This window comes from Mesocricetus auratus, unplaced genomic scaffold (genome assembly GCF_017639785.1).
Source record: "Mesocricetus auratus isolate SY011 unplaced genomic scaffold, BCM_Maur_2.0 Super-Scaffold_100007, whole genome shotgun sequence".
NCBI lineage: Eukaryota > Metazoa > Chordata > Mammalia > Rodentia > Cricetidae > Mesocricetus > Mesocricetus auratus.
In genome coordinates, this window is record NW_024429191.1 from 28,681,259 (window position 1) to 28,697,114 (window position 15,856).

The following is a 15,856-nucleotide window of genomic DNA, read 5'->3' on the forward strand; positions in this document are numbered from 1 at the left end:
GAACAGCTTATACCAATTCTTCTCAAAGAATTCCACGCAATAGAAGCAGAAGGGTCTTTGCCGAACTCTTTCTATGAGGCTTCAATAACCTTGATTCCCAAGCCACACAAAGAGACAACTAAGAAAGAGAACTTCAGACCAATATCCCTCATGAACATTGATACAAAAATACTCAATAAAATACTGGCAAATCGGATCCAAGAACGCATCAGAACCATCATTCACCAGGATCAAGTAGGTTTCATCCCAGGGATGCAGGGATGGTTCAACATACAAAATCCATCAACCTAATCCACCATATAAACAAGCTGAAAAATGAAAATCACATGATCATCTCACTAGATGCTGAAAAAGCCTTTGACAAAATCCAACACCTCTTCAATGATAAAGGTCTTGGAGAGATCTGGGATAACAGGAACATACTTAAACATAATAAAAGCTATATACAGTAAAACAAGAGCTAACATCAAACTAAATGGACAGAAACTCAATGCAATTTCTCTAAAATCAGGAACAAAACAAGGCTGTCCCCTCTGTCCATAACTTTTCAACATTGTATTTGAAGTTCTAGCCATTGCTATACAACAACAAAAGGGGATCAAGGGGATGCAAATTGGGAAGGAAGAGGTCAAACTTTCACTGTTTGCAGATGATATGATAGTTTACATAAATGACCTAAAGAACTCTACCAGGGAACTCTTACAGCTGATTAACACCTTCACCAAAGTGGCAGACTACAAGAGCAACTGAAGAAAATCAGTAGCCCTACTATATACAGATGATAAAAGGGCTGAAAAAGAAATCAGAGAAACATCACCCTTTCCAATTGCCACAAACAACATAAAATACCTTGGAGTAACGCTAACCAAACGAGTGAAAGACGTGTATCACAAGTACTTTCAGTCTTTAAAGAAGGAAATTAAAGCAGCCCTCAGAAAATGGAAAGATCTTTCACTCTCTTGGATATGTAGGATCAATGTAGTAAAAACGGCAATCCTGCCAAAAGAAATCTACAGATTCAATGCAATCCCCATTAAAATAAAGCACAATTCTTCACAGACCTTGAAAGAGCAATAATCAATTTGTATGGAAAAACAAAAGACCCAGGATAGCCAAAACAACCCTGTTCAACAAGGCAACATCTGGAGGCATCACCAGCTCCGACCTCAAGCTCTATTATAGAACTGTAGTCCTGAAAACAGTTTGGTATTGGCACAGAAACAGACAGGTAGACCAATGGAATCAAATTGAACACCATGATATTAACCCACACACGTATGAACATCTGATCTTTGACAAAGAAGCTAAAAATATACAATGGAATAAAGAAAGCATCTTCAACAAATGGTGCTGGCATAATTGGAGACTGGCATGTAGAAGAATGCGGATCGATCCATGTTTATCGCCATGCACAAAACTTAAGTCCAAATAGATCAAAGACCTCAATATAAATCCAGCCACACTGAACCTCTTAGAAGAGAAAGTGGGTGGTACCCTTGAACGAATTGGTACAGGAGACAGCTTCCTGAACATAACACCAGTAGCACAGACAGTGAGATCAACAATTAATAAATCGGACCTCCTGAAACTGAGAAGCATCTGTAAGGTAAAGGACACAGTCAGCAAGACAAAAAGGCAGCCCACAGATTGGGAAAAAATATTCACTAACCCCACATCTGACAGAGGGTTGATCTCCAAAATTTACAAAGAACTCAAGAAGCAAGTCTCCAAAACACTAAAGAATCCAATTAAAAAGTGGGCTGCAGAACTAAATAGAGAATTTTCAATAGAGGAGTCTAAAATGGCTGAGAGGCCCTTGAGAAAGTGCTCAACATCCTTATCCCTCCGGGAAATGCAAATCAAAACAACTTTGAGATACCATCTCACTCTGGTCAGAATGGCTAAAATTAAAAAACACCAACGACAATTTATCCTGGAGAGGATGTGGTAAAAGGGAAATACTCCTCCATTGCTGGTGGGAGTGCCAACTTGTTCGGCCACTTTGGAGATTCCTCAGAAAAATGGGAATAAACACACCACAAGAACCAGCAACTCCACTGTTAGGCATATATCCAAAAGATGCCCATTCATACAACAAGGATGTCTGTTCCACTATGTTCATATCATCATTATTTGCAATAGCAAGAACTTGTAGTCAACCTAGATGCCCCTCAACCGAAGAGTAGATAGAGAAAATGTGGTACATTTACACAATGGAGTACTGAAATTTGCAGGCAAATGGATGACACTAGAAGAAACAATCCTGAGTGAGGTAACCCAGTCACAAAAAGAGAAACATGGCATGTACTCTCTCATATATGGATTTTAGACAAAGATCTGGGGAGTGCCAGCCTACAATCCCATGGCCAGAGAATCTGGGAAACAGAACCTTCATTCAGTGGCTGATGGAAGAAGAGGCAGACTCCCATGGCTAAGCACTGAGCTGATCTCAAGAAAGCCGGTAACAGAGAGGGAGGACTGATGACCAAAGGAATTAAGACTGGGCTGGTTTAACCCCAGAAACAGCTGACCTGACAAGAGTTGACTCTTGAATCCCAGGCTGATGCTTGGGAATCTAGCATGGGACTGATCAAGATCCCCTGAGTGGGGGTGTCAGTGAGGAGGCCTAGGTAATGTACTGAGCCTTGGACAGTAGATCCGTATTCATGCCGAGTATACACATGGACTCCCATCCAACAATGTGAGATGCACTCTCACCATGAACTCTTGGGGGAGGGTCTAGGCCCTGCCCTGGATGAAATGACAGACTATGGACACCCCGGATAAAGGGCTTCACCCTCCCTGGGGAAATGAGGGGATAATGTGGGTTTGGAGGGAGGGCATGGGAAGAGGGGAGGGAAAGGGACCTGGAACTGACTTGTGAAGCAACCTTGTTTCTAATCTAAATTTACACTTAAAAATAAATTTTAAAAAAATTAAAAAAAGAAACAAAAAAACACCCTGCTGGTGAAATCCACAAAGACAGCTGACCTGACAAGGGGGAGCTCTTGAACCCCAGACTGATGGCTGAGACACCATCAGGGGACTGATCCAGACCCCCTGAATGTAGTGTCAGTGAGCAGGCAATCTCTGGGGTCATGGGTAAGTGTTTACCACGGCATACTAATGAATTTTGGGAGTCCATTCCACATGGAGGGATGCTCTCTCAGCCTAGAGATGGGGGAGGGCCTAGGGCCTAGGAAGTACAAACTCATACACCCACTTTGGAAATCAGTATGGAGATTCCTTAGGAAAATGGGAATCAGTCTACCACAAGATACAGCAACTCCACTCTTAAACATATAAAAATGGGAATCAGTCTACCACAAGATCCAGCAACTTCACTCTTAAACATATAAAAATGGGAATCAGTCTACCACAAGATCCAGCAATTTCACTCTTAAGCATATACCGAAAATATAAACATTCATACAAGGACATCTGTTCCCCGATGTTCATAGCAGCATTATTTGTAATAGCCAGAACCTGGAAGCAACCTAGATGGTACACAATAGAGTACTACTCAGCAGAAAAAAAAACCACAATGGAATCCTGAAATTTGCAGGCAAATGGATGACACTAGAAGAAATCATCCTAAATAGGGTAACCTAATCACAAAAAGACAAACAAGGTATGTACTCACTCATATGTGGATTTTAGACCAGAAACAGTGATGTAACAGCCTACAGTCCCACTGCCAGAGAGTCTAGGAATCAGGGAGGACCCTAAGAGAGATATACATGGTACCTCAGAGAAGGGTAATGGGACAGGATCTCCTGAGGGAAATGGAGCAAGGAGGAAGGTGAGAGGGAGCTGGGAGCAAGAGAGGGGTCAAAGAGGAGGGGAGAGGAGGACGTGGGGAAGAAAGAAGGTTGAATCAGACGAAGAATAGAAAAGACCCCTGAGAGATACCATAAGAGAGGGAACCACTATAGTTTTGAGGAGAGATCTGGCACGAGTGAGATTTCCAGAGATCTACAAGGATGACAGCAACTGGCAATCTAACCAATAGTGGAGAGGCTACCTTCAATGTCCTTCCCCGATAATGTAACTGATGACTACCTTGTATATCATCATAGAGCCTCCATCCAGTGGCTGATGGAAGCAGAGGCAAACAGACACCCACAGCTAAACACTGAACTGAACTCCTGGAAATCAGTTGCAGAGAGGGAGGAACGATGAGCAAAGGGGTTAAGACGGGGCTGATGAAACCCACAGAAAGAGCTGACCTGAACAAGGGAGAGTTCATGGACTCCAGACTGATAGTTAAGAGGCCAGCATGGGAATGATCCAGACCCCTTGTAAGTGGGTGTCAGTGAGGAGGCCTCGGCATTCTTTGGGACATCAGACAATAAATCAGTATTTATCCCTGGCACCCAAATGGACTTTGGGAGACTATAGCACGTAGAGGGATGCTCTCTCAGCCTGAACACATGAGGGAGGGCCTAGCCTCTGCCCCAGGATGATATGACAGACTTTGTAGATCCCCCATGAAGGGCCTCACCCTCCCTGGAGAGTGGAGTTGAGATTTGGTGGGGGGTTGGGGCTTGGGAGGTGGGAGAGTCAAGGAGTCAGAGGGAGCTGGGATTGACAAGTGAAGCAAGGTTGTTTCTAATTTATAAAAAAAGAAAGGTAAAAATAAAAATAACCTCAGCTACTCACCTCCAAGCTAAGACACATCCACTGTCGCTGAGAGGAAGACCAAGGACTTTCGTTAGTTACAAAGGAAATTATAGGAGAACCTGGTCATGGAGGACAAAACACTGAGCTCGATGCATATTTGTTTATGGAAGTGTCTGTGTATGTGTCTGTGTGTGTGTCTGTGTGTGTGTTTTTTTTACAGGGTCAGCCTACATGTGTGTGTGTGTCTGTGTGTAACTGATGACCAGCACTTGTAGCTACATCCTAATTAAAGGAACTCCACTCCTCTTGATCATGTGGCCCTGCCCTTCTCCCTAGTTCCCTCTGCCTTGCTCAAAACCATTAGATGATATCCATAAAGATCACCACCAAGATCTATTATTCCCTTATTTGGCCACTACTCCTCCTGAGACTGCCTACCATTGTCCTGGCACCAAAGTATTGAAGTCCACCAAGCAAAAGTCCCCTTTGGTTCACCTAATTTAACATGCCGGACCAAAATACACCACAGCATCCTAGCCCACTCTAATACAGCCCAGCCCTCCCCTACTCTCTAAGCATGGCACCTGCAAGGGAATCAGGTGCTGTTTGTCTGCCTGAGGCAGAAAGCAGCCCCTTTATAAAACTTTTCTTCCCCATATAGGAAAGGATCTTTGCCATTAGAGGCAGTAAAGTTTCTTTGCGAAAACATGCATTTGGGTATAGTTTGTACCAAATCTGGGTTGGGAAGGAGCAGCCGTCTGTGTTCTGGAACTCAGTTGAGCAAGTAATCCCCTGGCCCTTTATCACACATTCCAGTCCTTCTGGATTCCCTCATCTAAAAGATGGCTGATTTTAAGTCCCCCAGCTTGGTTGTCCTAAACAGTCCCCAGGTTATTGGGTGACAGCCACCAAGCTTCTAGTGTCCCTGCTCTGCCCTGTGGTACTGGGGAGACTGCACCCCACCAAGAACTTCAGTGGTTACCGTGGACTCCCATGGACTGACTGCCAGCTAGAACATTCCATCAGTCTGCTTTGGTAGCGGGCTTTGCCTTCTTACTCTTTGTGGTCACACTTCCAGAATCTGGTGTCCTTTCCTGGTCTGAAATTACCTGTTGACAGGTCCAGATTCATCCTCAGGCCCACCTGGGTCCCTCTCTTGGTGACAGAGACTAGAATGGTGATGGCCTACCCCTTCCAAGAGACTGCTGCTCCACCACTCAGATTCACTGGGATGCATGGTCTCCACTTGACTCTCCCCTCAGTCTCTCAAGATTCACATGGACACCTGGTCTCTCCACCTTTCACGATCTCCTTTGCCTCTCAAGACACACAGAGACACTGGGTCTCTCATCCTTGGCCCACTGCCACTAAGAGTGATGGGATCTGTCCCCTCCATGCTGACTCACTCACCTTTGGGATGTCACCTCCAGAACTCCAGTGGCTACAAAACTCAGACATCATTTTTCACTACAATACCCAGGCTCGGCCTGTATATCCACTACATAATCCATTTAAAAGGCCGCCTAACAGCTTTCAGGATGCTAGTATTATTCAGGGTCTTGCAAAATTCTATGAGTTCAAGGGGAAAGGGAAAGAGATCCTTTATGTCTCTGCTTGTTCTTTCTCTGCTGCATGCCCTCCCTGTATGCTTCCTGCAGCCCATCCCATGGCCTCCTCTCTCTCAATGAGACTTCCTGTTTGCAACATTCACACCACGTCCAGCACATACTGTCAGATGTTCACTGCATCCAGCTCTTACACTGTCTCCCTCCCCTCTTCTGCCATATCTCTCAGCCATGGGGAGAATAGTGTGCTGTAGAATTACCATTTAGATCTGAGCATTTCGTGATCTCTTAATCTCTAAATATCAACCAGCTATTGTCTCTTTGAATCAACAACTACTGCAAAAGGAACCTCTCCGAAAAGAGTAGAGGTGTACAAATCTATGAGTATAAACATGAAAACTTAGGAGCAACTTGTTACCATGTCCAGTTAGCAGAATAATAGAATTAGGTTCTCCAACTAGAGCCTTTGTCCTAGCCAGCTGTGTTGTTTAACCCAGTTAACAGTACTAGACATGAGTCTGTTCTTGTGAAACAAGCTTTCAAATTAATCAGAAAGTTATTGGTTACTGTAGCATGAGTTAATTGTTCTTAATAATTAAAAACCCAGAGGCAGATATCAGGGGGTGAAAGCTGAAGGATCAGAGATGCAATGCAGCCAACCACTAGGCATTTCTTACTTCTACCAAGGCTCAAACCAAAAAGGGCAATCCTGTCATCAGACTGCTTCTTCAGACTGCGTCCTTAGACTGACTGCCTAGACTGTATACTGCTTAGACTGCTGTCTGAGACTGACTGCCAGACTGACTGCCTCAGGCTGCCCTGAACTCCTGTCTCCTCCCACCTAAAGTTCCTCACTCAACCCAGTCACATCACTCCTGTCTCTACCTCCCTAGTGCTGGAATTAAAGTCATTCCATCCCAAGTGCTGGAATCAAAGGTGTGATCTCAGTTTCTCTTTTACACTGAATCAATCTCGTGTAATCCAGGGTGGCCTTGAGTTCACAGAGATCCATCTGTCTCTGCCTCCCAAGTGCTGGGATTAAAGGGCTGCACCACCACTGCCCAGTCTCTATGGCTACCTACTGTGGCTGCTGGGATTAAAGGTGTGTGCCACCACAGCCCGGCACTATAGCCATCTAGTGTGGCTAGCTTTTCACTCTGATCTTCAGGCAAGCTTTGTTTGTTAGATCATAAACAAAATGTCGCTGCAGGTTACTCCCACAACATGTGTTCCACTGTTGCTTCAGTAGGTATACCTTGGCATAGGATTCATTAGTGTAATTTGCAGGATTCACAGCTGGGTGACACTGCTGGTTACTGTTCTACAGCAGCACGCATAGAAACTTACATGTCTAAGACAGTCAACCAGGAGGGATGAAGCTTCAGGGTCATTGCCAGCGTGGTTTCTCCATGTCCTATGACTCAATCGTGTGGTGCCTTCAGCAATAAGGACCTACTGACTATTCTGGAGATTAACCAAGAGAAATGGTAATAACCTGTAATGTTTCCTGGTCTATGGGATCCCAGACCAACAATTTAAAAATAGGTTACACACTGAGCTTTTTAATTTGGTAGTTTATGGTGTCTGCGAGAAGCACTGCCCCCTCCATTGTAGGGTCGCTCCATTTATTCTCATTTTTACATCTATGAAGCTTGTATAGTAAACGTTTACCTGTGGCTTTTGGAAAGATCTCTAGTGGTAGTTAGCCCTCCCTATTTGCCTCCTCTTGTGACAGAACATGTGTTTATCCCTTCTTCTGTTTCTAATTCTTTTTCTCTTGTGGCACTAGATTCTTTTCTTTCTGTTCCATCATTTGTAAACTCTGGTATCTTCTACTGAACAGTCTGGCCCTGGTGGCCATTTACTTGCCTCTGTGTCCTATTGCAGAGACTTCACACATCCTCCACTGTGGCCTCAGTATGAAAGTTGGCATGTAAGGTATTTCTACAAAGCAATGGGTCACAGATTAAACAGGCTCACAGCTATGATCTACTTTTGTATGAGACAAATTCTTGCTTAGATGGTGAAGCATCTGCAGGATATCTGTTACAAGATTAAGCTTTGATCACACCTAGGCAGGAATACAAGATAATGTGCCTCCCAAAACTTATAACTTTGTGGGTTTTTTCCTCTTATAATCCACTGGCTAATTATTACCAGTGTCTTACCTAGAGAAATTGTAAGCGTTTCGGGATGGGTCTGGACAGGATGGAACAGGAGTGGTTCAGGTATTCTGGTAGTTGGGAGTCAGAGAATACTGAGTGTTACACAGCTCAGATGGAAAGGTATCCTGGAGCTCAGGAGCCAAGGACCACCACAGGTTGCAGTAAGCTTAGCAGCTTATAGCCTTGCCTCAGAGAAAGGTTTCTCCCGTGTATCAGCTCTGCTCCAGCAGGACAGGGTCTTCCAACTGGGGATGTTCGCCTAGTGTAGCAGTTTTGCTTGACAGGAAGTTTCTCGGGCAAAATTGCAACAATTGAGCTCTGCTACTGGAGAGCGGAGAGCAGGGAGAGTGGAGACTAGGGAGCAGAGTGTAACAACTCCTCTCTGCCCAGGAAGGTTTCCCAGGCAAGTGTTACAGCCCTGCTCGTTCTGCTCTGCTCTACTCTGCCTAGGGTCGCCTCTGCTTGCTCTGCTGTCCCCGCCTCAAAAGAAGATCTTCACTCAAAGCTCATCCAAAAGGGTTTATTGGAAGGCAGCTGGACCAGCCAAGCTGAACATACACAGGGTTTGTATGTTTGGGGGTGGGGAAGTTTTTCCAGAGTAGGGATTGGTCCGATTTCAGTGCTGAGCTCAGATTGGCTAGAGCTCTGCTCCGGGATTGGTTACTTTTTTACAGAGGTTTAGGATCAAATTTGGCTCTGGTTTCAGGGCCAAAGTGTGTTTCTTTCTCTGGTCCTTTTTAGCCTTTTGGCTCCAATTGTAGGGCCAGGGTGCATTTCTTTCACTGGCTCTGATTCCAGGGACAAAGTGTGTTCCTTTGGCACTGGTTTTAGGGGCAGGGTACATTTCTTTGGTTTTGGTTGCAGGGCCAAAGTGTGTTTCTTTGGATCTGCTCAGGATGTGTTTCTTTGACTGGTCTCTTTTCCCTACAGAAATTTATTTTGTTTGTTCCTGGCCTGAGTCTTTTAATTCAAAGCCTCAAATTTATTAAAATCAAAACTTATGTCAGATTGATAAATCTATAAACAAGTCAAGACACACAACAGAAGGATAGCATGCCCAGGGCTACTTGCCATCACCTGAGTTAGCAGTCCCCAGTGGGGAAGCCATAGGGTCAAACCCAGGGTCTACCATGAACTGTACTCTCATGGTGTTGTGCCAGGTTCATGGAAGCCCAGATACCAACCCGAGGAGCAGACACCTCCAATGCAAAAGCAAAGATTTATTTTTGTTGTTCAAGTTGGCCAACTTGAATCTCACTCCATGGTGGGAAAATGAGATTCCAACCAGCCAAAAAGAGAAGCTTTTAAAGGGGTATACCATAAGGTTGAAGGTCACAAATTTCAGTTTCCATGGTTACTTAAGGTCATATAAAGTACAGAGTAAAGCATTAACTACATATTTTAAGCAAGATACATTTGAATAAGATAGGACAGTGGAAGGGAATTGGAAGGTTACAAGGTCACAGGGTCTGTCAGTTATACCCTGGACCATGGGATCTTTACAACCTTAGGTCCAGCAATTATCAGGCATAGGAATTTTGACCCAAGTGGCAGAGGGTGACCTCCCCTTCTCTGAGAGAGGGTCTCAGGTGCCAGGCACAGCATTCCCAGTCATTAGAAGTTCCCTTTTCAGGAACTTTTATTAATTTCAATTTTTGGTACTTCAGTGGTCACACCACAGAATTAATAAGACCAACCTCAAACAGCTTGACCCATCTGAAAATTCTCTGAAGAACCTCCCCATTGTTTCATTGTTTCATTTCTAGGAATGGAAACTGAAACCAACTCTGACCATAAGGTGGTTTGCATAAAATGAGCTCATATCCATCCAGAAAAGTGTAGACAGCAAGGGCTCTGTGTGGCCAGGGATGATAAAGTAACTTGGAGAAGATCAGGCTGTCCATCCCGAGTGCTCCTCCTTTCTTTATGCATTTCTTCTGAGGACATCAGAACTCCACACCTCACCTGCTTTCTTCCTGAACATCCTGAGTGTGAGCTCCAGACTTAGATCATTCCATGATCACTGCCCTCGCTGGTTTGTAAAGAGCTTTCTTAAGAAGAGAGGTATCCCAAAGGTGGCATTGGCAACAGATCAAGCTCGCCACTGCTCAGGTAAGTGAACAGTTTCTAAGTTCAGCTTGGCCAATAACCCTACACGGGTGATAACACTGAGAGTGGGCTGCTGACACTGGAGCAGGAGAAACTGGGGAGACTTAATCAGGGAGCCTTCACAGTAGCATCCTTCTGTGGCCATCTTCTGTGACACAGAGCATCCCAAAGCAGACAAGCAACAGCCCTTCCTTCCAATTGAGTGTTGTGGGCTGTGCCAGTCTTCTGAAGCAGTCAAGCTTGGAGATGGACAGCAGGCTGTTTACCCAGATGCTCTTGGAATCTATGCTGTAGGCTCCTCATTTGCCCATGGAGATAAAAGCCCAGATCAGAAACAACCACAAACTCTGGCAGATCAGGCTGAGTATGGTGCTTTCAAAGATTCTGCTGCTCTCAGTTGTTACTCTGATGGCCATATTTATAGTTCTTGATGCTTTTTCTTGTGTTTGCAGAACACTTGGCTCTGTATATATGCAGGGTTTTAGCTATAATATGACTCCAGCTGTTCCTTTTTCAGCCCTGTGTATCTGGTGTCCTCCAAGCCTCTGTATCTACGTGGATGTGCTTTTCTGTCTCTAAATTTGTGGAAATTAATGCTACGATTAGTTGAGAACCTTTTCTATGCTGTTGGCATGGAGTTCTTCTCCTTCTAAGGCCATATTTTCATAGTGTTCCACAGGTCACATGAGCAATGTTCATAGGTTTTCAATTTTTATGTTTTTCCTTGAAAAGTCATCCAAGTCCCCTACAATGTTTTCAACCCTGATATTCTCTCCTCCATATGATCCTCTCTGTTGGTATCTTTCCACTAAGAATTTTTAGTCTCTAACCTCATTTAAGTCAAGACTTTCCTCAGTATTTCTCTTTATTGCATTCTATTTTCATACCCTGTGCTGACTCCTATCTTTCACCTAGCTGGTGTTTGAGCCAACATTTTTCCTCAATATATGTTTCTATTTAAATTAGAAACATGAATGCTTCGCATGTTAATCCCAGCTCTCTCCCACCCCTCTTCCCTTGTCCCTCCACCAGCCCTCCCAGCCCCCCATCCAATCCCTACATCATTCCCAAGAGACAGTGAGGCCCTCCTTGCGGAATCTCCAAAGTCTGTCAGTTCATCCAGGGAAGGACCTAGGCACTTCCCCATGTGTCCAGGCTGAAAGAGCATCCCTCTATTTGGAATGGTAAGCCCACGGTTTTTAAACACATTTACAACAACCACTTAAATACTTTCTCTGGAACTCTATCTAAGTCATTCCCATGAAGACCATTACTCAGGGATTTATATTGTTTAGAAGAAACTCACTGTGTTGTTTTTTACATAACCAAGATTTTATGTTCGAATTTGCTTAGAACACTGACTGATTTCCTTTTGTACATATTTACGGCCTTACTTATTTTATAATAGGAAGCAGTTGGGTGGTCTCAAAGGCTCTGATACATGGGGTGGTCAGCAGGTGTCAGGTGAATGTGGATGTCTAAGACTCAAAAGTGTGAATGCTGTCCTCCCTGGGTGACTAGGAGGGTTGACAGCTGGCAACTCTGACAGGCCAGACACTGGGTGGGCAAGATGCATAGCAGTCACTGCAGGTTGGGGGTCTGAAGTCTCTGAGGAACAGGGATTCACATCATGGAGTGGATAGTGGGTGGACAGGAAGTTTGAAAGGCTACCAGCACCTCATGAAGTAGGCAGGTAGTTGTAAAGGCTCTATTTAGTGTTTTGGAGAAAATATCCTACAATGTGCCACTGGCTAGCTTAGGTACATCAGTGGAATGTTCTTAGGCAGACACTGGGAATTACATTCTGTGCAGTACAGTGTTGCCATGATTGCCCTTGCATCTAAAAGTAGACTGCCTTCCTTCCTCTCTTCCTTCTTCTCTCTCTCTCTCTCTCTCTCTCTCTCTCTCTCCTCCCTCTTTCTTTTTCTGATTTTGAATTTTGTTTAATATAAATGCTTGTCATGAACCAAAGGTCCTTTCTTTTATTAAAGTATAACTGCATCATTACCCCCTTCTCCTCCCTACAGTCCCTTCCATACCTCCTATTCCCTTTAAATGTATGGCCTCTAATAATTTATTACTGTGACATACCTTCAAACAAATAAATATATCAAAGCAACCTGCTGAATTTTGTATAGCATATATATATACATATGTATGTATACAGATGGATGATAGGTGATGGATGGATGGATGGATGCATGTATCTATGGATATACAGACAGACTCATCTCTGCATAAGGCTACTTCTCTCTATCTGCAGCTTTTGATCACTTGTGACACTTCATCTAAGTGTGACAACACATGCAATTTCCCACATCCACTTTGGCATGTCAACTGGTGGTAGCCTTGCTCAGATCCTGTTTAAATGGCTACAATGTTGAAGTTTCATGGATTTATCATCAGGTCACATGCAGAAGACCCGATATTGCAGAGTTTGCGGTCTTTTCACTCTTGTAGCCTTTCTGCACACTCCTTTGCATTTTTCCTGGGTCTTCGGTGTAAATCTTGAGTTACAGTGTATCATCTATGCACCACAGGTCAGTTGTTCTCTGCTCTTGACTAGTTGTGTCTTTCTAAAGTGATCTCTGCTTTGAAAAGCAGCATCTTTGTTGGTGAGTGACAGCTCAACCTGTCTGTGGGTATAAAGATGAGTATTTAGGATAGGAAAGTGGCCACAGTGGATTCTCCTCTGAGATCTATGACCTCACTGGTGCCAGGTTGTTGGCTAGGTTTTCATTAACCAGGTATGATTTTCTTCTTGTTCAGCCAGCCTGAAGTCTGATTAGACGGCTGTGTGTTCCCACCAAAACATAAATGCCGCCATTGCACCTCTAGTTATCTCAGCATGGGGATCATCATTGTGGCTCACAGGTGCCACAGCTGGGTAGGATCATTGAATGCTTTCCTCCCTTGGCAACCTGCACAGCACCTTCTGGTGTTATGAAAGCTAGACTAGCCCTCGGGGAGGAGACATTGGCATTCGTGCAGCTGGATTTCTCTGAGTCCTGTACCTGAAGTGTGTGCTGTCTTCAGAAAAGGGACCTTCAACTTCTGGGGGTCAAGCAAGGGAAACAGCAGTAGCCTGTGCTGTTTTGATAGTATTTTGGGATTCCCTCAACAGCAAAGAGACCAGAGGCCTTGGGGACCTACAGGCAATTCAGTAATGGGTTCACATAAGGTTGAGGACCCTAGCAGGAAAAGTCTTGCTGTTTTTTTATGCATTTTGGGGGTTGACAACATGTATAGATGTCATTTTAATGAAAATTAATTTAAAGGAATTTAAAGGTAACTTCAGAGGGATAATAAAGGCTTCAATGGGTAACTTCACAGGATAAGTGGAGTCTGATAGACCAAGAGATACAAGGAAATTCCTAGCAGGAAGTGAAGTGTGAACAAGAGGCCTCTTCATAACCAGGCCAGCAGTGGAAGCAGCAACCAAGAGAAGCCAAGAAAGGCAATGCTAGATCTGATGTGGGACAGGGTTGGGGGCCTGCTTTACTGCAACAACAAATTCCAAAGCTATTCCCTGCTTTAATTAATGATTACAATTTCTCTCCTCTATATTCCTTCAGCTTCCATCATACAGAGACATGGCTTGGGCCTCCAGCATTGATGCATTCTTTAAGAATTTTAAGAGGGAAAGCCAAATCCACTCTGAGGAAACTATCATCTTGATTAAAACCCACATTCAGGAAAATAACCTCCAGGATGCATTTTCTGTAATCCACAATGCACTGAGAGACATCGAGAATGCTCCCCTGAACATTGCTGTGACAGGGGAGTCATGGACAGGGAAGTCCACCTTCATCAATGCCCTGATGGGGATGGGGCATGAAGAAGATGGTGCAGCCCCTACTGGGGTGACAGAGATAACAATGGAGAGAGTGCCATACCCAAACCGAAAGCTTCCTCAGGTGACAGTATGGGACCTACCTGGCATTTGGCCCACTTCCTTCCCACCAGAACACTACCTAGAGGCAATGAAGTTTGCTGAGTATGACTTCTTCGTTATCACCTCAGCTACTCGCTTCAAAGAAAATGATGCACAACTAGCAAAAGCCATTGAAAAGATGAAGATGAATTTCTACTTTGTTCGAACCAAGATAGATAATGACATATATAATGAAAAGAAAAGTAAACCTAAGGCCTTCAATAAGGAGGATGTCCTGATGAAAATCCGAGGTGACTGTTCAAAGCAACTCAAGGAAGCCCTCTCCAGTGAGCCTCCAGTCTTCTTGGTCTCCAACTTTGACGTGTCTGACTATGACTTCCCAAAGCTGCAGACCACCCTATTGGGTGAGCTCCCAGCCCACAAGCGCCACGTCTTCATGCTGTCCTTAAACAGTGTTACTGAGGACACCATTAACCTCAAGAGAGATTCCCTGAAACAGAAAGTCTTCCTAGAGGCTCTGAAGGCTGGAGCATTGGCCACCATTCCACTGGTTGGTAAGATTAGGGATGACTTAGAGGATCTGAATGAAACATTCAATCTCTACAGGTCTTACTTTGGGCTTGATGATGCCTCATTGGAAAAGATTGCTCAAGATTTTGGTATGTCCACGGACGAACTCAAGGTACGCCTTCGCTTTCCAAATTTGTTTGCAGAAGGCAACGATGTATCCTTAGGGAAAAAACTACTGAATTATATTGAACTCATTTCCTCAGTTACTGGTGGACCATTTGCTGCTAGGTTTTACTACAGCAAAACTTACTATCTGCAGAATCTCTTTCTTGAAACTGCAGCAAATGATGCCATAGCTCTTCTTAATAGGGAAGATATTTTTGAAAAGAAGGTGGGACCATATATATCTAAGGCTCCTGATTACTGGGAATGATGGGAAACATTGCACAAGCTCCAATCAATGTTTGGGTCTGGCCTTGTTTTGGACACTGAATCATAACCTATTCCCGAGTAACACACCTTGTTTGTGGAGCGCTAGAGTTTGTCCTTTGCCTCATCCTGAGCCTGAAGATCATTATAGCAAGGGCTCAAGTGTGCTGTAGTAGTAGGAGAAGCTTCAACAATGTGCAAATGTGTGAGGAAAACTTAGTTCCATTAAAATCATATGTATAATATCCATGATAAATATGGATTTGATTTGTGATTTTGTGTTCAAATGTGGCCTCAGTATGAAAGTTGACATGTAGACAGCTGCCCCCGATCGAACTCCCAGTTATGTGTACTCCTGACTTGGTGTGTAAAACACCCCAGTGCCTGGCCTTAGTTCAATATATAATCTATTTCTGCATTTACAACATTTATCATCATTGAGGGAAGACATTTGCTGCCATGTTGGGAGAGCAAGCTGTGAGCAGCTGACATGCTCTGCTCCTGGTGAAGTCTGTCTCTCCACATGAAATGGTTTGGGATCTGTTTACATTAAGTGTTCC

General features: G+C 44.1%; 1 protein-coding gene across 1 annotated transcript in view; it reads left to right on the top strand.

Moving 5' to 3' along the window:
* LOC121141088 overlaps nucleotides 1-15,552 on the top strand; it is a 48,856-nt gene extending 33,304 nt beyond the window's left edge. The window contains exon 4 of the mRNA XM_040747937.1: nucleotides 14,038-15,552. Coding sequence (XP_040603871.1) covers nucleotides 14,038-15,300 — 1,263 coding nt within the window. The 3' untranslated portion in view covers nucleotides 15,301-15,552. The remainder of the gene's footprint in view (nucleotides 1-14,037) is intronic.
* The last annotated feature ends 304 nt before the right edge of the window (nucleotides 15,553-15,856 follow it).